Source organism: Mytilus edulis, chromosome 11 (assembly GCF_963676685.1).
Source record: "Mytilus edulis chromosome 11, xbMytEdul2.2, whole genome shotgun sequence".
NCBI classification, from domain to species: Eukaryota; Metazoa; Mollusca; class Bivalvia; order Mytilida; family Mytilidae; genus Mytilus; species Mytilus edulis.
This window is the reverse complement of record NC_092354.1, coordinates 73,021,617-73,046,417: the sequence shown is the minus strand read 5'-3', so window position 1 is coordinate 73,046,417 and position 24,801 is coordinate 73,021,617. Positions and strand designations below refer to the sequence as shown.

General features: G+C 31.7%; 1 protein-coding gene across 2 annotated transcripts in view; it reads right to left on the bottom strand.

Annotated features, from left to right (window-relative positions):
* Window positions 1-3,745: 3,745 nt before the first annotated feature.
* LOC139496235 (uncharacterized) overlaps window positions 3,746-24,801 on the bottom strand; it is a 30,443-nt gene continuing 9,387 nt past the window's right edge. For both annotated transcript variants that reach the window (XM_071284732.1, XM_071284731.1), the window contains exons 2-10: window positions 20,944-21,011; window positions 19,440-19,672; window positions 18,051-18,223; window positions 15,111-15,195; window positions 14,271-14,484; window positions 11,890-11,975; window positions 9,718-9,789; window positions 8,384-8,470; window positions 3,746-7,115 (exon numbers count right to left, since the gene is read on the bottom strand). In XM_071284732.1, coding sequence (XP_071140833.1) covers window positions 6,553-7,115; window positions 8,384-8,470; window positions 9,718-9,789; window positions 11,890-11,975; window positions 14,271-14,484; window positions 15,111-15,195; window positions 18,051-18,223; window positions 19,440-19,672; window positions 20,944-20,978 — 1,548 coding nt within the window. In that variant the 5' untranslated portion in view covers window positions 20,979-21,011 and the 3' untranslated portion in view covers window positions 3,746-6,552. The remainder of the gene's footprint in view (window positions 7,116-8,383; window positions 8,471-9,717; window positions 9,790-11,889; window positions 11,976-14,270; window positions 14,485-15,110; window positions 15,196-18,050; window positions 18,224-19,439; window positions 19,673-20,943; window positions 21,012-24,801) is intronic.

Genomic DNA, 24,801 nt, shown 5'->3' with positions numbered 1-24,801 from the left:
CTTTTAACATTTAAAAGTATTAATTGCAAACCTCATATGCACTTTGTTTGATTCGAGAGAAATCAATATGTAAAGATACCTGGAAAATAGAGATGTTTAGCGCTACCAATGTGAAGACTTTTAACTACATGTATATATATATATACATTTGTCAACAAAAGCTTCGAATCGATAAACTTCATCTTATCGGAATCTCCCATCATAATTGTTACCGAGGACTTTAGTAAAAATATAAAGTGGCTGCAGTGTTAAACACTTTCTTACAATTGAAACTAGTTGATACTATTTTTATTTGTCTGTTTGCAATTTGCAAAAAAAGTCAGATCAACATAAATAAAGCCATAACAAATTCATAATATAATACAACTCAGAGCATACTGACCTTAACATTCCGGAAGTGAAACAATTGTGTATTGATATCTGTACACAAGATAAACGCATTACAATAAGATAACAACCAATAATACAATGATAAAGACTCAATCATTGACACACCTTTGTTTTAAAAGTCTGATAAACTGATTTTACCGAATACATTCATTTGTACGTGTCGTTGATAAAAAAAAAATACAACGCTTTATAATTTGCATGTGTCCCAAGCGTTTTTCGGGATTTATTTGCATCAGAATCGTCTAAGAGTTCAACCATTTAACTTCAAGGGAGGGCTGTTTTGTGCTTTTTCCTTAAACAAATATTTTGATCCTCAATTATATGAAAACATATATCTGTGGTCTAGCAGATGACAAATAAAATATTCTAAATACAATATTCCCCATACCTTATAATGTGGAATTTTGAAAAAAATAAGTTGATAAAAGGTGTCGAAAAACGCTGTTTGCGCTTTACGAGATACAATTTTCTGACTCTAGCCAAAAAACAACACACCCTCTCTTTTGAAGTTTAAAGGTTTCTTCCTTAAGCGGAATATTTGAAAGACGAGGATATAAAAGAACCGAACAGGCTATATAAAACAATGCCTATGATGTGATGCTTGTTCAGTGGCAAATAGTACATATATTTTTAGGACGATTACATGTTTTTATCATAGTAACTTATTATAATATACCAGACCATATTAAAAAAAGTCTACCTTTAAATTATATATACACACTCATGCTAACTGTTATTGTTACAGTGTAATGAAAACGAGATGTCTTGTGTTGTTTTACCCATGCTTTGTGTGTGTGTTTTGAGCGGAGTCGCAGCATCAATTTTCATCAAAATCTAAGGTTTTTGTATCAACAAAATGCAACTACATTAACTACTTATAGGATGTATTTAATATTAAAACTTAAGTCAAATGACACGAGATGACGTAGGTATGTTAATTGAATGAACAGCCACTCTCTGACTCAAATATATAATGCAGTAGTCAACATAAGAAAATTATCGCATCAAAGTATCAACAATACTTCATCCAGTGTCCAAAAGAGAAATTGAAGATCTAGTACTCGGTCAAGGAAGAGCAAATAAAAGAAGTAAATTCTAGTAGTTTAAAAAATATAAGGACTTGTTTAACAGAAAAGTATATTTTTTTAGCATTTTTGATTTATTGAGCGTTCTTTGTATTCAGTGATAGTTTAGGCAATAGTTGTTGGAGGTGTAATTTATAAAAAAAAATAAGATGTGGTATGATTGCCAAGGAGACAACTCTCCACAAGAGACCAAAATGACACAGAAATTAACAACTATAGGTCACCGTACGGCCTTCAATATTGAGAAAAGCCCATACCTCATAGTCAGCTATCTAAGGCCACGAAATGACAAGGTTAAACAATTCAAACGAGAAAACTAACGGCCTTCTTTATATATATAAAAACTAGATGTGTCAAAGCGACACGAATGGCCCCGTCCCAAAAAGTTGAAAAATCTGCAATTTCAATATAAACACATGTGGACACAAACATGATGGTAGTCTCACATATCAAAAATCAGCCCAATATCTGAAGGCGTTTACAAAAAAAGTCCGTATAACTGTGGTTTTCAACAATTTCTCAGTCCAAAGCCCGTTATTTTGGCAAAAAATAGTGGAGCGGAACGAAACTTAAACTTGATCTGTAACTCATCATGGTTAACTTACATGCCAAAAAAACTCTGTATAATGGTTTGACGGAATGACAGAATTACGGAATTTCGAAATTACGGAATTTCGAAATTACGGAATTTTGGAATTACGGAATTTTGGAATTACGGAATTACGGAATTTCGGACAAGGGTAAAACTATATGGCACCGACAACTTCGTTGCGGGGCCATAAAAAGAACGAAAAAAACAAATATTTTACACATAAACAAACGACAACCACTGAATTACATGCTCCTGACTTGGGACAGGCACATACATACAGAATGTGGCGGGGTTAAAATTGGTTTAGTTTTTACAGGTTAAAATTTAGTGCGAATATATAGAAAAAATTGAATATTGTCTATAAAGTTACCTGTAAAGAAAACAGTGTACGATTGCCCGAATATTGAAGTTTGTACTAAATCTAGTTTAACGACAAGTCTTTCATTTGCAATTTGGACTACAAATTCCATCAATGTTTAACAATGCAGCTTATTTTTAAGAAAACTGTATGTTTAATCCTTTTAAAATAATCGAGCATAAAAATGACACGAAAGATACCAATGAGACATTCAAACCCGAAGATCGATAAATAACCGATAACGCAATGGCTAAAAGATAAAACGGCTACAGACATATAACAGAATACAACATGTGGCACCCGTTGTATTGCTCATGTTATGATATATAGTCTAATATAGGTCATATTTGTGAAAAGAGAATACTATAGTATATATCACCTTGTAGCGAATGTAACAATTCTCATTGAAAGATTATCAAAGCGGGGTATTCATTTGTCTGTGCGGGATGTACAAGTACGCAGTCACATCCGGTCAGATTGGGGACGTTAAATTCGATGCCTGAGATGTGGAATTCTTCCTTTGAGGCTAGAGACGGGTAGTTATAACGGCGAGCAACCAAATTAACGCTTATGTAAGTTTTGTAACAGCAACTCCACGGAGGATGAGTGTCACTTTTTTCTTAACTGCTCCTTATATAATGAATTGAGAGAAAGTACTTTTAATGATATCTTTTCTGGCAATGACTAATAAATATGACAAACGATGAAAAGATTATCTTTTTGATGACAAACTATGATCCTAGAAAGCTGGCTAAGTTAACAGTGAAGAAAACGTTCCAGTATAAACGTGCCGTGTTATAAACATGAAAAGATTGATAAACAGCATATTGCAATTTTAATTTTAATCATGTAGTTGTCAGTAATGAGTGTATTTAAGTAATATTAAAATGTAAAAAGGTTAGTTCACGGTCAATCTAAATATTTCCGTTTCTTAATTATAAATATTAATTTATTATGCATTCAACTGGACATTTACTAAGTCGATCTTTTAATAATTTCATTTTAATTTACTTTTGAATTTTTCAATATGAATTAATTATTTTGAATTCAGCTTAATCTCTTTTCACTATTTCGCATGAAATCCGTGATAAAAGAAATACGTTTTATGATTTGAAAGTGACCTATAGACCCAATGAGTCTGGTGAATTAAATTGTTTTGTAACATATTTGTTCTGTGTTGAACTGTTATAACACATGTCACTCTAATACAAAATTTACTTACTTACTTACTTACTTACTTACTTACTTACTTACTTACTTACTGTATCTAACATCCTATACTACATGTACTTTTAATAATTAAAAAAAAAAAGAAAAAAAGTGTGCTAACATTTATTGTTAATTTTCCATTAGTCATCTTATAAATTTCCGTTAGTCTAGTATTTCATCAGTTCATCTGCATTTGAAATAATACTACATAATGATTCAGAAAAACATAAGAATTCTTAATATTTTGCATCACAAATAATTAATCACATGGATAAGTGATCAAATAATTGGTGCAAAATTATCTTCTTTTTTTTAAGAATTGAATGCTTCTTTTTGTAACTTCCTTGGGTGTTAAAGCGTTGACCGAAGTACATTTTGTATGAAGCGCGAAAGCGCTTCATTCTAAAAATGTGCGCACGGTCAACGCTTTTACACCCATATGAAGTTACAAAAAGAAGCATTCAATAATTATAATTACATTTTATAGCTAGGATCATGAAAACACCATTTTTATCAAGTTTTTATTTAATTCGCCTGTGCACTTTATTGTGAGACCTCGTGTCATCATGAATGATAAGTTTTATTGTGTAATGCAATTGCTTAAGGAATAACGCGAAATGTGCAGTTAGCCAATCAGAATAACGTATAATAATGGAATATACATCTAATGTAATTATTTAATAATAACTGTATTTATTTATCAAACAAAATAAACGTAAAGGCATGGGTATTGCTTTTTTTCAAGTTCTATAAATCATTTCTTCAATCACAAAATTAATACGCATTACAAAGGAATAGTATGAACATGATGGAATAAGAATTAACTATAACGAGCACATTCACATATCTTAAAAAATGTTTGAATATAATTTATCATACTTAACGACATACGTACATTAATGGTGAAACATATTGTTCACACTAGCTAGTCGTACAATTGGTAACATCTAAGAATTGAATGCTTCTTTTTGTAACTTCATTGGGGGTGTAAAAGCGTTGACCGAAGTACATTGTGTATTAAGCGCGGAAGCGCTTCATTCTAAATATGTGCGCACGGTCAACGCTTTTACAACCTTATGAAGTTACAAAAAGAAGCATTCAAGACTTATAATTACATTTTGTTCGCAATGATCATGAAAACACGAAGTATTGAAAACAAAAATAAAATCATAATACAACTACTGTGAAAAGGGTTGTGGTCAAGCGGAATTTATTACATAAAAATAGACCATCATGCATGCCACGATAGCTTCCTAACTCATTATAAATCAGACAGATTATTTATTTTATTTTTTTGTCATATTGCTTTCAAATCAGTAATTATTGTCGATATGAAATAGTAGCATGAAATAAAATGAATTAACAAGGTCTTTACGTTCATGGAAATAAGAAATATTTAAATGTAGTTCCAGCGGCAAAACAATTGCCTAATGTATAAGTCATGTATGTATGGTTCTCCTTTAAAGTTGGCGACAAGTACTGTTAACATCATTTTATCCCAAATACATAGAAATATGGTAAAATTAGTTATCAAAGGTACCAGGATTATAAATATCCTAAATATTGATTCCTGGAAATAATACTCTGTCAGCTTCGTAATCAGTGAAGACAGTATTCGGTAGTGTAAAGAATCTTGTATATAGTCATCTTTTTAAATTGCATGCCTTACTCTAAATTTAATTTTAAAAACTTTTGAAATTTTCACGATAGGAAAGGTTTTAATTGACCCACACTTTAACAGATATCTACTGTTCTACTTTATAACATTTCGGCGCAATTTTTAAATAAGAAGAGATTCTGAAAACCACACAATAGAATAATTGTAGACAAGTATGATAGAACACATTTACATGTTCTATAACATATTATTCGTATAGCTGTTAAAGCGAAGTTTAAAACTTTAATTACAGATAATTTTTAGCTCACCTGGCCCGAAGGGCCAAGTGAGCTTTTCTCATCACTTAGCGTCCGTCGTCCGTCGTCGTGCGTCGTCGTCATTAACTTTTTTTCATTTTGAACTTCTTCTTGAGAAACACTGAATGGAATGAAACCAAACTTGGCATGAATGTTCCTTATGAGGAGCTGACCAAGTGTTGTTACTTTGTAGCCGATCCATTATCCAAGATGGCAGCCAGCGGGGGCCTTAGTTTAACATAGGACCCTATGGGAAATGCATAGAAATGACTTCTTTTAGAGAACCACTGAATGAAATTAAACCTTACATGGCATGAATGTTCCTTATGAGGTGCTGACCAAGTGATGTTACTTTGTAGCCGATCCATCATCCAACATGATCGCCAGCGGGGGACTTGGTTTAACATAGGACCCTATGGGAAATACATACAAATTTCTTCTTTTAGAGAACCACTGAATGGAATTAAATCAAACATAGCATGAATGTTCATGATGAGATGCTGACTAAGTGTTGTTACTTTGTAGCTGATCAATTATCCAGGATGGCCTCCAGCGGTTGGCTTAGTTTAACATAGGACCCAATGGGAAATACAAACATAGCATACATGTTTCTTTCCTAATGAGGTGCTGGTAAAGTGTTGTTACTTTGTAGCCAAATTTTATCTTTTTTATATGATTTCAAAAACCTAGGTAGAGTCAGGTGAGCTATACAGGCTCTTGAGAACCTCTAGTTTTCTTTAAAAAAAAAAGAGATTTGTGTATCTTTTTTGAATGAAAATAACTGTCTGTAATTATAATGTTCTATTCAGCATATATTTGAAGCAAGATGATTAAGTGTCGCTGGTAAAATATAACGATAGTCTTTTAGGTTAAATGTGTTGTCTTATAAGATATAACAATTTGGTCATAGTAATTGTTTTAAGTACATGTATTGAAACGCGTGTCATGATTGTTTGGTTCGGTTGCATTTGAATCTTGGAATTTTTCAAAAGCTATCATTGTCGCTAAACCCTTTTGAACATGAACATTTTTGATACATCGAGATTATCATCGCAACCTTTAAGTCTATTTGTACGATCCACACAAACAAAATCATTTGAATTTTTGGATGATAACATGTACTTTGACAAAATGTTCCCTTGACCGTCAGTTGTCTTCAAACATCTGATATCCCAAAATGCAGCGTCATCTGTTATTTCATGGTGGTGTTGCTTGGCTCTAACCCACCATCCGCAAAATCCCATCGTCAGATAATATGTGGGACGATCAACTGATTCAATATGCAAATACTCCCTTCCATTTTCCGAATTTTTTGCTCGTTTGAACCGAAATTTTGTGCGTCTCTCTACAAGCTCACTAATTCGAATCCACTTTCTTTCCAATTCCGACATGAAGACCATGTATAATGGGTACTTTGCTGGTATTATCTGGAATGTTGCTCCATTCTCACATAAACTATCGATATCTGTTGGGGTCAATGTAAGGAATTGATCGAGTATGAAAAGAAGAGGTTGCCAAAGGTATAATTTAAAAAACATCGTACATTTATCTGCTGGCACAACTTTATCTAGAATAAAATAAAAATAAGAAAATAGTCATTCATAAGATAATATTACAATATTTATTGAAATCATCAATTTCATATAATCAGTGTTGCTCTTATCGTAAGATATCTGGTAAAGTTGTGATTAAATAACGATTGCTACAATAGTTACCTAATGAGGAAAAAATCATAAAGAATACAAAAGATAGTAATAATCGAGTAATCTTAGAACAATGAGAATTCTCTATCGACAATTTGTATTAAGTGATTTAATTGATGTTTTTTTTTTCTTTAAGTTGGAAATCATCAAACTAATCAAAGGAATATGGTTTTGAATTTATGTTAAGCATCATTGATATGCCAATCAAAAAATTACACATTCAACCATGAAATCGACATGCTATATATTGTAGCTAATTTGAGCATACTAAGTCAATTTTTCAACATGTTAATTGTTTTATCAGCATAAAACTCAAATGGTATTTTGCTAATTTCAAAATTGTCCAACAATGCAATGATACAATTCAGAAAGACGTTCAGGTGTCTAATGCATGACAACTTGAAGGAAACTTTAAATGTCGTTATAAGCTGGGAATTATACAATTGTTGTGTTCACCTTAGTCATCGCATTATGGTTCCAAACCTAACCTACACATAGGATAAGTTTAAATGATATTTTTCTCGCTTCAAAATATTAATTCGAACAATAAAGCTAAGTATTTGTATTTTGTTTGCTGTAGTGGTTTCCTATTTCAAAATCGACTATTCTTTATAAAACGGTGACAACTGAATTTCCCCATAATCTTTTTTTTTTCATTAGCAACATGATAGAGTTATTATCCAAAAGTGTGTTAATACACTTTTTTTTTAAAACTTTCCTATCATGAATTGGTCATTTGGTAAGACAAATTCAAATTGAAACGATACCAGGAAGATGTTCCATAATGGTAATATTAACTTGCTACTTGCTGGGAGTCGTTCATTTTCAGTCCGTATATCATATTGGGGCTTTAAAAAATCCTAAAGAATGTTTCTGTTACTATGGATACATTCACTTACTTAATTTAATCTAATGCCATAGACAGCCTTATTTTTTATAATGAAGAAGCATATTATATAATATACACCAGAAATACATTACCAATTGAGAGGGGTAGAAATAAGTACATTCATAAAAAAAGAAAGTACTAATAGAACTTTTCATATATTTATCTTCAGTTATTTAGTCTTTGATAATATCATGTTTTCCTTTTCTCTTTCTGTGAATATAATACTATCATTAAATTGTTTACCTATTTCTTTTGTGTACTCTTTGACATCAGACATTTCATTGTTTGTACTTGGTTTCTGTGGTGTGTTATCTTGCGATGACATATGTCCTGTTTAAACAAAAAGTGTTCTATCTTTACAAAAAAATACACACGTAATAATCGAGGTACATCAAATACTGTTCAAGTATCGCACTTATATGTAATGACAAAATACATTTAATACTGCTGAAATATCAGGTGAACAATTTGTCTTATATATGCCTATTTAGACCCCGCGTGTCTAAATGTAATGCTTGGTCTGCATCAGACTATGCATGAAGTCTACCTGCTTCAATTTGTTGTCTCACATTTGATTTTGTTTTAGTAAAATCGATTGATAGAGGCTTGCTTTGTAGTGAGTCAAAACTTCCCGTAATCCACACCTGTGTTTAATAATTTATTTAATGCAATCTATTTACAAATCAAATGTATTTTCCATTAAATGTTACACTACAGATGTTGATGACAATTGGAAGAAAGTTTTATATCAATGTCATATGTTGAAGTTATGGCTTAACAAAAAACCTGCAGGTGTCTTTTTTAATTGCACAGTAGACGATAATGACTTGATGTTCCGAATGCTTCATATTTTGTGAATTTACAAAAATACCGATCTCCAATGTCAATTGAAAAAAAGGTAGTTCATTTAACATGTACATCTAACGGACCAAAAACATTTGTCGTGAGCGTTGTGTTATTGGCAATCATACAACATCTTTTTTAAATAATCTTGATGACTTGGCACGTGTATTTTTTTTATTTAAACGATGTTAACGTTTTTAAATTAAAAAAAATACACGTGCCAAGTCACGTTATAACTTGTTAAGCCTAGTTATAACTTGTCAAACCTTTAACTTTTAATATTATGATTTTCTTAATAGTCAAACTATTGTTTTTAGTTTTTTTTTTCACAACGACCATTGACTACAATTAAGATACAGTACACGTAGGTCAAAACTACTGTAACAAAAAGAGGGACGAAAGATACCAGAGGGACAGTCAAACTCATAATCGAAAATAAACGGACAATTCCTGGCTATAAAAATGAAATAGGACAAACAGACAAACAATAGAACTCACGACATAACATGTAAAACTGAAGAATTAGCAATACGAACCCTATTGCATAAATTACATTACAAATAGGGTTCGTAGTTATTCAAAGAGACTTGTTTAAGTTTTACATGTTACACTTCATTTTATTAAAGTTTAATATATTTATAATGTTGGGTCGGTAACGTCTTTAATACAATCCATACTCGGTGTAAAACATGTGTGTACTTGATTTCTATTTAACCAGCAAAAGCCAATATTACCTCTTTCATTGTCAAGTTGCTGTTCTTCAAAGTCCTCAGACGAGTTGAATGAAGAGTCTAGATTTATTGATACTGAACATAAAAATAAATAAATGATTATTCAATTTTCTGGCTTAATTTTTTTACATAAATGACAACTACCAGCAGGATTTTGTGTTTACCGTTTGATAAGGGGCTTTTAGATTTTCCTTGGATTATGTGTTTTTTTTGTTATTTTATTATATATGTTCTTGAATGTTACACCGTTATTTGTGTTAATGTAGTCATCTTTTGTTCGTTTTGTTTTCTTGAATGTTACACCGTTATTTATGTTAATGTAGTCATCTTTTGTTCGTTTTGTTTTCTTGAATGTTACACCGTTATTTGTGTTAATGTAGTCATCTTTTGGTCGTGTTGTAATCAGATATACTAGGGTACTTTTATAGATTTAAGCTAAATGTGCTATAATGTTTGATAAGACTGTATCTTATCAACACTAAGAGTTTTCCAAAAACGTGCAAAAATACGAAACCCGAAGAATTTACGTATACTAATTTATTGACAATTTATGGATTTTGCTTATTACTTACATTGTATCTCATGACAATAACAGAACTTATGCTTTTTGAATTGCGCCTCATTTCTTTATTTTAGATACCTATTCGATATTCGAAATTTTTTCTTTCTGTCTTTCTTTTTTCCGTCATCATGTTTATCTTTTGATCTTTTTATTTAAATTGTTTGGTTAGAAAATATTTTCAGAAGAACTAACTGGTGACAAATTCAGAAATTCGAAAGCAGCCTTTTTCAGAGGTTGTCTCTTGATAGAAGTTGAAACTGCATACCAAAACTACCGTTCAAAAGAAATTGTTTTACAACCGTAGGAGATTAAAACCTTTTTAGACATTTATATATAACGTGTGATTAGCAGAAAGGCAGCCAATATTTTATTCAAAACGGCCATAAATCTCCAAAACTCGACGTGAGAACGCCAAAACAACACCACAGAGGCGGCTATGAATCCTTCAGATTTCTATTTAAAAAAAAGGAAATTCCTTATCGGTGTCTTCAACTGCGGACTTTGTTTTGCCATTAAGAATAGAAAGTAATAACTTTTTTTTCGATCGTCACTGAAGAATCCTTATTATTCAACACGCGTGTTTGACGTATTTACAAAATTTAAATCCTGGTATCTAAAGTGAGATAATTTACAATCGCTCGGACGATGCAACTGCTTGTGAAGTTTTTCTCCAAGGGGTATCACCAGCCCGATAGTCAGCACTTCTATGTTGACAATAATTATCATTGTTATGGTCATAGTTATTAATAACTGGGGATTTTTTTTATCCAATGAATAGATTTCCATAAGCTGTTTTTAGCAAAACTTTAAAGATATTTGGGTTCTCAATGCTCTTCAGTTTAGTACTGAATTTTGCTAATTTACCTTTTTGATTCGATTGTCACTTATGAATCTTTTGCAGACAAAATACGCGTCTAGGGTACACAATTTCAAACTGAATGATGAGTTCATATTATAAACACGCGAATGATACATACAAACTCTTCATATATACCATTTATATATAAAAAAAAACAAAAAAAAACTGATTATAAGGTAAATGTAAAATTTTGATTTATTCTTAAAGAAGCATCTTCTTGTATTCCATTTTAATACATTTCTACGGAAAGATGATAGTGTAATATCAGACAGATGTACATTTTGTATACGCAGTCTGACAAAAGCATCATTGAGCTAAATTATAGAACAATGGTTAAAATAAGTCTTCTTCTTTTGGGACTCCTGTTTTTAACTTGAAAATAAAAACATATCATATCGCTGAAGATTTCAATATTTTTATTTTTCAAACTTAAATTCGATTAAGTAGTTTTAGTGAATTAAACAATTACTGCTCGTGCATGTGATTTTACTTTTTGATAACTGGTAAAATGATTAATTACTCCCGTCAACAAAACTAAGAATTAACAAAAACAAAATATATAAGGATTTGAATTGTAGATCGAGTTTCTTTTTTCTTTGTTTATCTTTTTAACAGAGGATGCATTTTAAACAAGCACACAATTCAAATGGTCTATGCCACTCACCCTCTTGCTTAAATATAATAGACCGCGATACGTTTAGATAGATTGTTGTGGTCAAACAATGGCATTGTATTGTTAATCTCTATCTCTTACCTTCAGAGGGTGGAGTGGTGGCTTTATGTGTACATTTTATACAAATAACTGAGTCATTCCATGTATCACAAGCTTCACAAATCCATCTGTGATAAAAAGAACATGCAATAACAGAAGTTGCATTTAAATAACCAAGGCAGGAAAAATGCTGAATTTAGGAGTTAGATAGTTTTTCATACATAAAACATATGACTGAGAAATGGATTTTGAACAGTCCATGTCCTGTGATAAATTCTCTCATCTATTTAAGGTCGAAGAACTGTGTGTAGTCTTCATATGGTGGTAATTTAAAAACTTTTCAATCAGTTTTATAATATGTTAGACAAACATAAACACTATATAACGTATACATAATATTTAAGATGGTAACCTGTAAAAAAGAGGTACATAATTAAGGAATTAAGACATACAATTAATTGCCCACATCTAAGGTTATGAGGAAGTCCCTTTTATGAAATAAATTCTCCGTACACATGTTTAGGTAGAGCTTTGAAAATAAGAAAAAGGGTACTTTTATGTCCTAGTGTTGTCTGCTGTAATATTTTATCATTTTTTTTATGTTGTTATCTTTTTGGACTTTTTGAATTCAACTAAGATTTCTTTATTGTTGTTATATGTTTTCCCTACATACGAATGTAGTTTGTCCTCTTATTTATCTCTGAATGGACATTTGACTTTGAACTACTAGTAGCTGTCAGTAACTACGGGTACTCTCCGATTTGTACTGTTTGTGCTATTTGTTGTGAGTGATGGATGTTAAAATACACTGCCTCGTCCGTTCTGTGTATTTGTTGGATGTTTTACTGTTTCTCATCGATCTAATGAGTTAACCTCTTCTGATTGATGCAGTTTATGATTATTTTTTAATGTAACACTACAGTCCCCGGTTAGGGGAGTGATGGCGCTTTCATTCAGACTTTCCAAGTCAAATATGGCCCTCTTCCTAGTCATAGGCTGTAGTTTAGTGGTTGTCGATAGTTCATATATTTGTTTTCTGAATTGAATACATGATTGTCATGTCGGGATTTCATTGGTATTCTCATTGTTGCAGGCCGTACCGTTGCCTTTAACTGATTATCTATATTACACTGTAACATTTTAAAATACGTTTTAGATGTAAGTGTACATGCGCTATGCTGCGGATTTGGCAAAACTTTTAGGAATTGTGGTCCTCATTGCTCTTCAACTTCGTACTTTATTTGGCCTTTTTAACTTTTTTGGATTCGAGCGTCACTGATGAGTCTTTTGTAGACGAAACGCGCGTCTGGCGTATATACAAAATTTAGTCCTGGTATCTATGATGAGTTTATTTGAACAATTAATAAAAATGTTCTTTCCAGAAATGGACATAATGAAATTATGATAGGTTTGTTGAATCTTTAAAAAAATGTAATAACTTCGGACTGATTTTAAATCATATAATTTTTTTGGAATGGTACTGAGAATATATGATAACATGTTTATACAACGTTCAACCATAAATTGATTTAATACTTTTACCTTTCGTATATTGTCTTCTTTTAAATATTTGAATTAATAGAAACCATTAGTTTTGTGCATGCATATTAAGTATTTGAACGGTAAACACTTTCGGAATTTGCAAGACAACACACATTATGTTTGGCTTGCATTAAATGAACGAAATTCTTAATTGTCCTTTGAGAAAATGAATTTACATATAATTCATTTATTGATATAATATAATTTAATATGCAATGCTAGGGATAAAACATCGTGCAGCACAGTTCAATACGGACAAAAACCGTATTAGCCCATGGTCGAAATTTGCCAGTAAATAAGTAATTTAAAAATATATCTTAACATCTGTTTCTTAAGTTACTATTCGATTTTTCGGTTAATTGAATGTTTAACTTTCTTATCGAATAGGATATCATTCTGCATAAGTGAGGGTGTACTAGTCTTGCAATGTATATAACCGGTGTCATGTTAATTATCTTTCTATTATAACAAGTCATTTAACACTTTGCTCCTAATCTGCTTTTTTTATAATCAACATGTAGTACGTTTTATCTCTGTTATTTTAGGTCAAAATTCGAATATGTCATCCAATATTCTTCCTTTTACTAAATTGGTAACTGTACCACCAGGAAGAGTGATTGATGCCACATAGCAAAAACTTCCTTTTGCGTATCATTGAAAGAAACAAATAAAGTTTGCGAACATACACAATGTATTGTTTTAAAGTTGTGAGAGATGCATATTCCACTTCAGAATATTTTGTTATGAATTATAGTTCCAAAATATAGCAAGTCTCATGTTTCGATTTTGAACACTCAACTGTCCAAAGTGAAGGAAACAATTCCTATTACAATTACTGCAGTATTGGAAAAAGCCTTACACATATAACTGTATATACTTACTTGCCGCGTTTAAAAAAGAACATTTTTGTAAGACTTTCTGTTATTTCTACGTTTTGTGATTTTTTGCTTCCGCCATTCACTGCCTTTTTCAGCCTAGTCAGCAACTGGTCCAGTTGCTCGTCTTCTCCATATTGTCGAAATACATCACACATCGATTTAATGAATCTAGATCCTTTCAATTGTTCTTCACAACCCATCATATATGCTGCTGTTCCTAAAAGCATAGTAATAAGAAGTCACAGTAATTTAAATTGCTATAATTTACATTTGATCTCTTCTAAAGAGATAACACAGAAGTGAAATATTAAAAGCATCTTTCAAATAAGCTCAATACTTTTCAAAGTTTTCATTGAACATGCCACCGACCGTATGATAGAAATGTGTTGGGTTTTATTTTATTAACAATAAAAGAGAATTGGAAATTATATTTTTAAGAGACAATACTCCAACTACACTTCTTTTTTCGTATCAACTGACGACATTTTCGAAATACCTCATAACTGCAAACTCACACACACACACACACACTTACACTTTGTTTGTACAAAAAATGTACGGCAATTATTGAGTTACTCAGTTTCAAAAATGGCCTTGTTCAGTGTTGATGGCTTAATTTAATGTTATACAATACTTGAGTATTAACTACTGATTTAAACCAAAATCCTACTCTACTATATCGGCAGTGAAAAAAAGCAATATAATTTAAATTTTTAATCAAAATTTAAATCAATGTACTAAAGAACTCGAATCGTTCAATTTAATCGCAAATAGGATATATCACACATATACTCTCTCGCTTAACGTGATTGTATCCATTCGTTTATTTCTTATGTTAATTACCAGGAAGAGCCGAATAGCAAATCATATAATCTGGATAAGTGTATGGTATTTTCAGACTGAAAATTTCACCCATTTTTCTGCAAGCCTGAAAAAGTCAATTCGTCTTTAAATTTATAAGTGCCTAGAAAATAACCCTAACGATGTTAGAGTAGATCTGATTCGTAACTTCCTCACCGAGCGGTACTGGAACCTGTACGTTTTGTTTCTAACGTATACGACAACATACACTAGCATTGCACGGACACCGTATCCCCTCCTCTAACTATGGCTTATATGTAACAAGCTTTCCTTTCGGGAGGTGTTACCTTCTCGTAGGAAAAAGTAACACAAACGGTGGCAAATCATAAAAAACTATAAAATGAAGATACTGTAGTTCGAAGGCACCGTGTATTTATTAATTATCTTTATGATGATAAGTTTTATGTTTCAGTGTTCATGTTGAACGCATGGCAAATAATGAATTTTACAATTTAAAAAAGGTGTGCGCTTATATTGTCTTTATGTTACACGGGAATAAATATTAAGGAAAATAACGAGTTCTTACAGTTTACACTATAAGCCTTCACATACAGGGATAACTAGTGTAATAAAGAATGTGTTAATAAAAACAAATCTTACTAGTATGTTATATATATATATATACACATTCATGGATCTACAATCTGTCGATACCTGTAACTTGGCATTGCACAAGGTCATGTTTTTCTCTGGTTGTTTATGACGTTTTTACACTAACACCATTGAATGTTGGATGTGTACGAAGTGATAGTTTAGTCATAGATGCATGATTTTTTGTATGAGTTGTTAGTGGCTTTGAACTAGCTGTCAGATAACTGCGAGTACTCTCAGATCTGTTCATTGTGTCTTTTTGTGTCGGGATGTACAAGTACCCGGCCACGTCCACTGGTATTTTTGTCCATCTGATGAGTTAAGCCTTTTTCAACTGATTTTTATAGTTCGTTCTTATGTTGTACTGTTATACCACTGTCCTAGGTCAGGGGGAGGGTTGGGATCCCGCTAACACGTTTAACCCCGCCACATTATTTATGTATGTGCCTGTCCCAAGTCAGAAGCCTGTAATTCAGTAGTTGTCGGTTGTTTATGTGTTACATATTTTTTTTCGTTTATTTTATTTATATAAATAAGGCCGTAAGTTTTCTCGTTTGAATTGTTTTACATTGTCTTATTGGGCCTTTTATAGCTGACTATGCGGTATGGGCTTTGCTCATTGTTGAAGGCCGTACGGTGACCTATATTTGTAAATGTTTGTACGTGTCATTTTTTTTTTGGACTCTTGTGGACAATTGTCTCATTGGCAATCATACCACATCTTCGTTTTTATATTAACATTTTTGTGTTTAACTATATGCTTAGGACATTTCATGAAATCATTATGGTGTTCCATTTTTTTAATTTAAGATTAACTCAAATTTTGCAATCAAAAAGCATAAACTGATTTTTAAACAGTCAATCAAACATGATTACACAAAAATGACAGTCAACAACCATTTAGCATGTTTAATTTAACATCTAAAGGTTGGAATATAAAATCCAACAAAAATACTTTGGTTTTCACATGTGCAACGAAAGAGTAGTAATTTCCGGGTTAATATTTGGTTACCATTTATTCATTGCATAGGTATATGCACATCCTCTGACTAACTGCAATCGTTAACTATGTCACGAAACTTATATCTGTTAGGGAATTTATCAATAGGTACATAAATGACAAAACAATGCACAAGAGCATCAACTTACGATAGGGAACATAAACGATGATAATAAACCTTCTCAAATTCCAACCCAAATCATGTTTGTTTCCTTAAAAAACGTTTTATGTTACGTAACTGAGCATCGTTTAGGAAAGAAGTTAGTGCATGGAAAAAATAAATCGTTAATGAGATATTAAAATTTTAACAAACATTGATATTTCATTTCAGGATATTGTCAAAATAACACAGTAATATATATATATATATATATGTTTCGACCATTTTAAAGGTACAACAAAACAAGCCATAGTTAGTTCACCACAAATGTAAAATTTGAGTTACATATCAATCAATGGTATAAATATACAGATGATTGAAAGAGAGAGAAATATGGGTGTTCCCAAGATACCACCAACTTATATTTGTTAATATCATCACTAAAACTGGTAAATAAAGCAAACAGTTCAAAGTACGTGAAATACTTAGTATATGAAAATGTAATGTATAATATCTGTTATAACTCAACATGAAGATTCCTTTTACACAGAGGTGGATAAGCATTCGAGAAACAAAATCGTTATAGCCTATCTAAAGCAAAATTTTATAATTCTTTTCGTGTGTTTACATGTTTTTGTTTTTGGTAATTAAGAAGGGTAACCATCTCCATTGAATTCTTTGTCTTCCTCGGTGTTATAACCCTTGCTATAGTTAAGCGTTCGTTTGACTTTGATAATGTACAAATTCGGAACCATGTACCGTAATAATTATGAGGTTTAATCGATGCCTTCTTTTGAAATGTGACTCTCACTGTACGTTGAAAATCCCTGCAAATACTTTCTGCTGAGCTCGTGCGTAGCTGGTGCAATATCAAATATATATATTTCTATCCATCAAATCCTCATTATCAAGTTCAATTTCAATATATCCTGCCAATCGTCTAGTTCAGGACCTTCCTATCTTAATTTATATATATTTTGTGCAATTTGAATAAGCGACACATAAACTACTGGTTTCCCTAGTGCAGCTGATACTGTGTGTCTCCGAAGCACATGCAGCTATCAACGGTTAAATATGGAAATAGCGTGATTGTATCTTTAGTTTCCTGTGAAAGGATTTGTAATTGTTGTCTGTTATTATGTTATGTTTATATGTTTAACATAATCTTTCTGGGTCCACTTTTTTCATATAAAAACATATAAAATAACATAGAAATGTTTCTATCACTTACATCAATGAAAAAAAGTTTTGGTTTTCCTTTAAGGGACTTGCAGTTGAATATGTGCTGAATAACGTTTGGGAGATGAACTTCTTCTTCGTCTGAACCAAATATCCTGTCATATGCCCCGTGACTGGAAATTACACAAACAAAACAGCCATAGTCTGAATGATCTTTGTGACTGTCTAAAATACATTGAATTACTTAAATAATTCTTGATTACCATGAATACAGTGATAATTTTAGGACAAACATGCTTAAAGCACCAAACCAATATATTGCTTAAATTCATTATCTCTAGTATTTTAATTTAATTAGTTGTTAAGAGCATATTTTTAACTCTAGTGCAATAGTCAGTCCTTGTTTAATGAACATATTGTGTTTGACTATTTCAGCAATATTATGTTCACTAGAGGGGCGAATTGAGAGCAATAGTTATGTACAATTTAAACTGTTTGGGAAGGACAATCGTAAGTAACAAACCACGTATCTGCATGTTACACATGATCGTATCTACCTGTGCTTCATTTATGTTACAAATATGTATCTTTGAGTTTTTGTTTTTATCTTGATTCATTTATCTAAATATATGCACGATATTTGAACATCGGTAAACTAGTAATGCATCAATCAAACGGATATTTTTATGCATATTCCCACAGTCGTAAAACGTATGCTGGTACCGATCTGTTAAATGTTTGTATCGAAATTTATAGTTTAGATTATTGTTAAGTTATTCGAAATATTGCGGTTTGTTCTATTCTTTGAAAAACTGGTATAAGTCATAGTTGACCTTACTATTCGAAATTATTGATATGCAATGTTCAATACATACGTGTTCGTTTTTGTTTTTCGTTTTTTTCTGTTTGGCACATCACATTTTAAATAAGAAGGTGTGACTCCAATGTATGCACAATTTGTATTGTATTATCAGTTTTGATCCAGTTTGTCATAATTTATAACAGCTATAAGCATAAATAACTGTGATTCAGTATAAATATTGACAACTTTATGTTATAGATCATATTGGACCGTAGTTGCTTGTCTAGGTATTCATCGTAGTATTTTTCCAACATGACTGACTGTGGAGTCTATTTTATACTCGTAATAAGATATATTTTCCTAGCATTTCTTTTTAAATTGGTCCATGTCAGAACACAATTTGGGCTAGTATTGGACATACTATGAGAAATGTTCTGTACAATAAGGAACTACTTACAATCATTTTATATTCCGTAAACCAAGGCATTGAAACCATTCATCTTAATAATGTTTTGAACTTTGATTATATCCAAAGTTAACTACCGTATATAAATATATCGTTATACACAGCAGGTGTTTTATACGAACGAACTATGCTATAAAATGTTGATGAAACTATGAAATAAAGATTAAACTTACAATTTATCAACAGAGATTGTATCTCGCTACCAGAGAGATTTTCATTCAAATCAACTTTAAAACCTAAGCCTCTGAACGTGTCTGTGAGTCTGCGACTGTCTCTGTCACCACCAACTAGATTGTGTTTTTTGTCAACAAACTTGAAATTATTGATGAGAACTGCATAACCTCTTTTACCCCGACTTACTTTGTAAATGTCGGGACTTGTTAGATTGATATCGAAAGCGCCACTCCTAAAATAAAGGAAAACAGATTAAATTCTAGCAAAATGTATATCTAACCATTCCTTATTTTTTTCCGTTTTGATTCGTTTTTATTTTTGTTTTCATTGATCTTTTTTGTCTTCCTTTTTTATTTCTTTTTTCTATCTTTTTTTTTTATCTTATTTGTTTATTGTATTTTTTTTTAAGTGTATGAAGTTAATAGTGTTGCAATTTGCAAGTGTCGTTAAACTTGAAATTATTTGTTCTCGCATATTATCGTTTAATACATAATACGATGATCCAGAAGAAAAAAAAACTGTTGCTACGAAAAAATAAATTCAATTGTAAGACAAATCTTTGACTTTAGTCTTTATCCTTCAACTAGATGGGAAAATGTGGACTACCATGTACCCTGAAGTCACAAACTCATTATCTATATTTCAATTTAACAGTATGTTTTGAAAAGTATTTGTTCAGCGTTCATTCATAACAATGAAGATTAAATAAAAATATTAAATTATCATAGACACCAATGGCATGAATGGGGAAAACTGATTTTTGTCGTTAGAAAGAAGGGACATATATGTGTATGTTAGTTGATTGGTGGTAATAAAGATTAAAAGTGGCGAAAAATGTACTGTGTTGGTGAAAAAGGTAGAAAAATAGAAAACTGACATAGGGAAACCTTGTTCCACATCATAATAATAACTTAATATCATGGGAGTTAAGTTACTTTCTTTTATAGTAATTCTAGTAAGTAATTAACTTCAGCTGGGCTCGATGACTTATGTGATGACACTGGGGTTTATGCTCGAAATACAGAAGGCGTATTCTTAATCGTAGTGTTCCAGAAATATGCTCTATGATGCACTCATGTCTCCATTATTTGAAGCATTTTTTAGATTGAAAGTTTTCATTGAACATGCCACCGACCTTATTATGGAAATGTATTGGATTATATTTTTCACCAAATGTTACAAATTTGCATCATTTTACGGTTTTGTGACCAGGTTAAATATTTCTCTAAACAAAAAATCATAATTTAGCCTACAGTTGTCCATTAAAGTTGTAAAAATGTTTACATGGTCACTCCACTATAGTAAATATGCCCTTTTAAATTTGTATTGTGAAGAGTTGTCTCATTAGCAATTATACCAAATTTTCTTATATAATCTATTATATAGATTTTTAAATTCCAAAATCTGACAATAGTTCAATTTTAAGATGCTTATCCTGTTCATTAATATGTCGCATTGATGTTTTGTTATTTCGTACATTATTTCACATATTGTTTTACATACTTGATCGGAATGGCTTTCTCCACAGTGGTACTCATCCTTCCAGACAAATATAACTGGTTTTTTTTAGTCTAAAAGCACAATGTTAGCCCATATATTAGAACTATGCATTATTTAAACTAATAAATGCCTTTTTCTGACACGACACTAGCGTATTGTCTACCAAATTTTAATCATATAAAATGTAAATATAAAAAGATTTTCTTACAGTAATATGGTCAAACTTATATACAAGATCATACAAAGTACATTTTTGTAATTGGTGATTTGTATTAAAAGAATATCATCAGCCCTTTATTGTATTGTGTTATAAAAGTTGCATTTATCTTCATATTGCTTTCATCCCAAAACCATTCAAGCGATTTTTGTACAAGTATTCATCAAAATGTCAAACGAAATGTATGTTTTGAGTGATATATTGATTTTTTTTTTTAAATCTTAATAAATTCCGGGTTTTTAAATGTCTTCCTGGTTTATATCAAACAAATACACAAAGTTTAAACATAACACAAACATTTTACAAAATGCATCGTGCATTTATTAATAATTGTTTGCCATATCTTATTAATTGCATCGACACCGTCATATGTATATTTGGATAGATCAAACATGTCCACGCTTATGTAGTGAAACAATTTAACATGTCTAACAGGACAACGCCCAGTTTACGATTTCTGTAAATAAAGACTATGCAATTGCCCATAGGTACTCTCTCTTTCTCATCGATAATCGTCTTCATTATTTGTTTGTCTATGGTTCAGTATTTTGTTATCTTTTTATCAACATCCTACCTTTCATGTGCAAGCTTCAATATGTAAATTCATCAAGTACATTTTGTACTTACGAAATGTGTGTGTTTTTCTATGTTGTGATGTTATGCTATTGTTTCAGAAAAGGGAGAAGGTATGGTACCATTAAAACGTTTAATTCAGCTGCATATGTTTGCACCTGTCCTAAGTCAGGAATCTGATGTACAATAGTTGTCGTTTGTTTATGTAACTTATACGTGTTTCTCGTTTCTCGTTTTTTATATAGATTAGACCGTTGGTTTTCCCGTTTGAATGGTTTAACACATAGTCTAGTAATTTTGGAGCCCTTTATAGTTTGTTGTTCGGCATGAGTCAAGGCTCCGTATTGAAGGCCGTACATTGACCTATAATGGTTTGCTTTTATAAATTGTTATTTGAATGGAGAGTTGTCTCATAGGTACTCACACCACATCTTCCTATATCTTGAAATTATAAACATAACCAAGTAATCGTATGCTACTTTGACACATCAGCTTGCTCAATCCTCAAAGAGGAAATATCTACCTGTTCGTGTAAAAAAACAACATATATCAAATGTATTGGTCCGTATGTCATGCTCTACCATACATGACGAATAAAGGAATAGCTTGTTCATTTTACGACTGCCATAAATGCTACACAGTGTTGTTTCACGAGAAGAGTTTTGTTGAAAATTTCCATAGAGAATCAAACTAAACAATCAAATGACTTTTAATTGTTTTCATTAAAAATGGAAGCAATCTTTTACGAAACGGCTTAAAGGTGGTTAGGGTGTCCTCCTCCATCTTGAATATTGAAAAAGCAAATAACAATCGGTGTAGATCATGTCTATTTGGAAGCAGCCATATTATTTAAATATAAATTCCACCACTACAACAAATGTGCTCCGATATTTCTGCACTCGAGTCAGTTTAATTTTGATATTTTAAACGCGAGGTTTGCCGATCTTTTAGATTAATAAAAATGTAACTTTTGAGAGAGGATAAAAATCGTTATATACGAGTTCTACTAATAAAATCTGTTTCTGTTAGGATTTATACCCTTCCTTTTCAAAGATTTGCAAAAAGTTTCGTTCTTTTACGTGACGTTATCAGCCATGGTCGCCTTTTGTCATAACTTAACAATAGGAAAATTCAGAAGAAACCAAGAAAAGTTAACGTCATTATTAAATTTCGACTAATCATTTGCCGGGAACAGATATTTCACTAGTGCGTAGAAATAAATATAAAAGCAATAAAGAAATGTAAAAATATCACAAATATCACAAATATAAGAAAAGCTATCTTCTCAAAGTTTATCTTTAAATTAAATGGTGTAGTTTTTCTTTTAATCAAACAAAGCTGGGTTTTCCATGAATGATCTATATAAAATCTGACAATTTGCACAACCCGTAGCATAAAATTAAGACAGGTATCCCATACTTTATATTACATTTTACAATAAAGCATGATTAAAGTACATTTTGACAGCTCATTAAACTAGAGGCTCTAAATAGCCTGTGTCGCTCACCTTGGTCTATGTACATATTAAACAAAGGACATAGATGGATTCATGACAAAATTGTGTTTTGGTGGTGGTGATGTGTTTGTAGATCTTACTTTACTGAACATTTTTGCTACTTACAATTTGTTCTATCTATATAGACTTGGCCCTTTAGATACAGAGGAAAATATTTTGTAAAAATTTTCAAAAATTTACAAAATTAATGAAAATTGTTAAAAATTTACTATAAAGGGCAATAACTCCCTAAGGAGTCAACTGACCATTGTGGTCATGTTTTTTTATTATTAGATCTTACTTTGCTGAACATTATTGCTGTTTACAGTTTTTCTCTATCTATAATAGTATTCAAGATAATAACTAAAAACCGCAAAATTTCTTTAAAAAAAAATTAGGGGGCAGCAACCCAACAACCAGGTGTCCTATTCATCTGAAAGAGAGGCAGAGAGATATTGACTTGATAAACAGTTTAACCCCTTGCCAGATTTGCTCTAAATGCTTTGGTTTCAGAGTTATAAGCCAAAATCTACATTTTATGTTCTATCTTTAGCCATGGTTGCCATCTTGCTTGGTTGTTTGGGTCACCGCACACTTTTTTAAACTAGATACCCAAATAATGAATGTGGCTAAGTTTGGTTAAATTTGGCCCAGTAGTTTCAGAAGAGAAGATTTTTGTAAAAGATAACAAAAATTTACAAAAAATTGGTAAAAAAATTACTATCAAGGGCAATAACTCCTAAGGGGTCAACTGAACATTTTGGTCATTTAATTTATCTGTAGATCTTACTTTGCTGAACATTATTGCTGTTTACAGTTTATCTCTATCTATAATAATATTCAAGATAATAACCAAAACCGGCAAAATTTCCTTAAAATTACCAATTCAGGGGCAGCAACCCAGCAACCGGTTGTCCGAATCATCTGAAAATTTTAGGGCAGATAGATCTTGACCTGATAAACAATTTTACCCAATTTCAGATTTGCTCTAAATGCTTTGGTTTCAGAGTAATAAGCCAAAATCTACATTTTACCCTATGTTCTATTTTTTACTGCGAGTACGCTCAGGTCAGTATTTAGTATCGTTTTGTTGTTGGGATATACCCGGCCACGTCCACTCTGTGTTTTTGTTAGATGTATTTCTATTTGTATCATCTGATGAAGGGGGGGCTATATCAAAATCCAAAGAATTTTTAGCTCACCCCAAGACCATGTCGGCCATCGTGGTTGGTTGGCCGGGTCACCGCACATATTTTTTAAACTAGATACCCCAATCATGATTGTGGCCAAGTTTGGTTAAATTTGGCCCAGTAGTTTCAGAGGAGATGATTTTTGTAAAAGTTAACGACGACGGACGCAAAAATATGAGAAAAGCTCAATTGGCCCTTTGGGCCAGGTGAGCTAAAAATTCTTTGGATTTTGATATAGCCCCCCCCCCCCCCCCCGTCATCAGATGATACAAATAGAAATACATCTAACAAAAACACAGAGTGGACGTGGCCGGGTATATCCCAACAACAAAACGATACTAAGTACTGACCTGAGAGTACTCGCAGTAACAGTTGCTAGTTCAAAG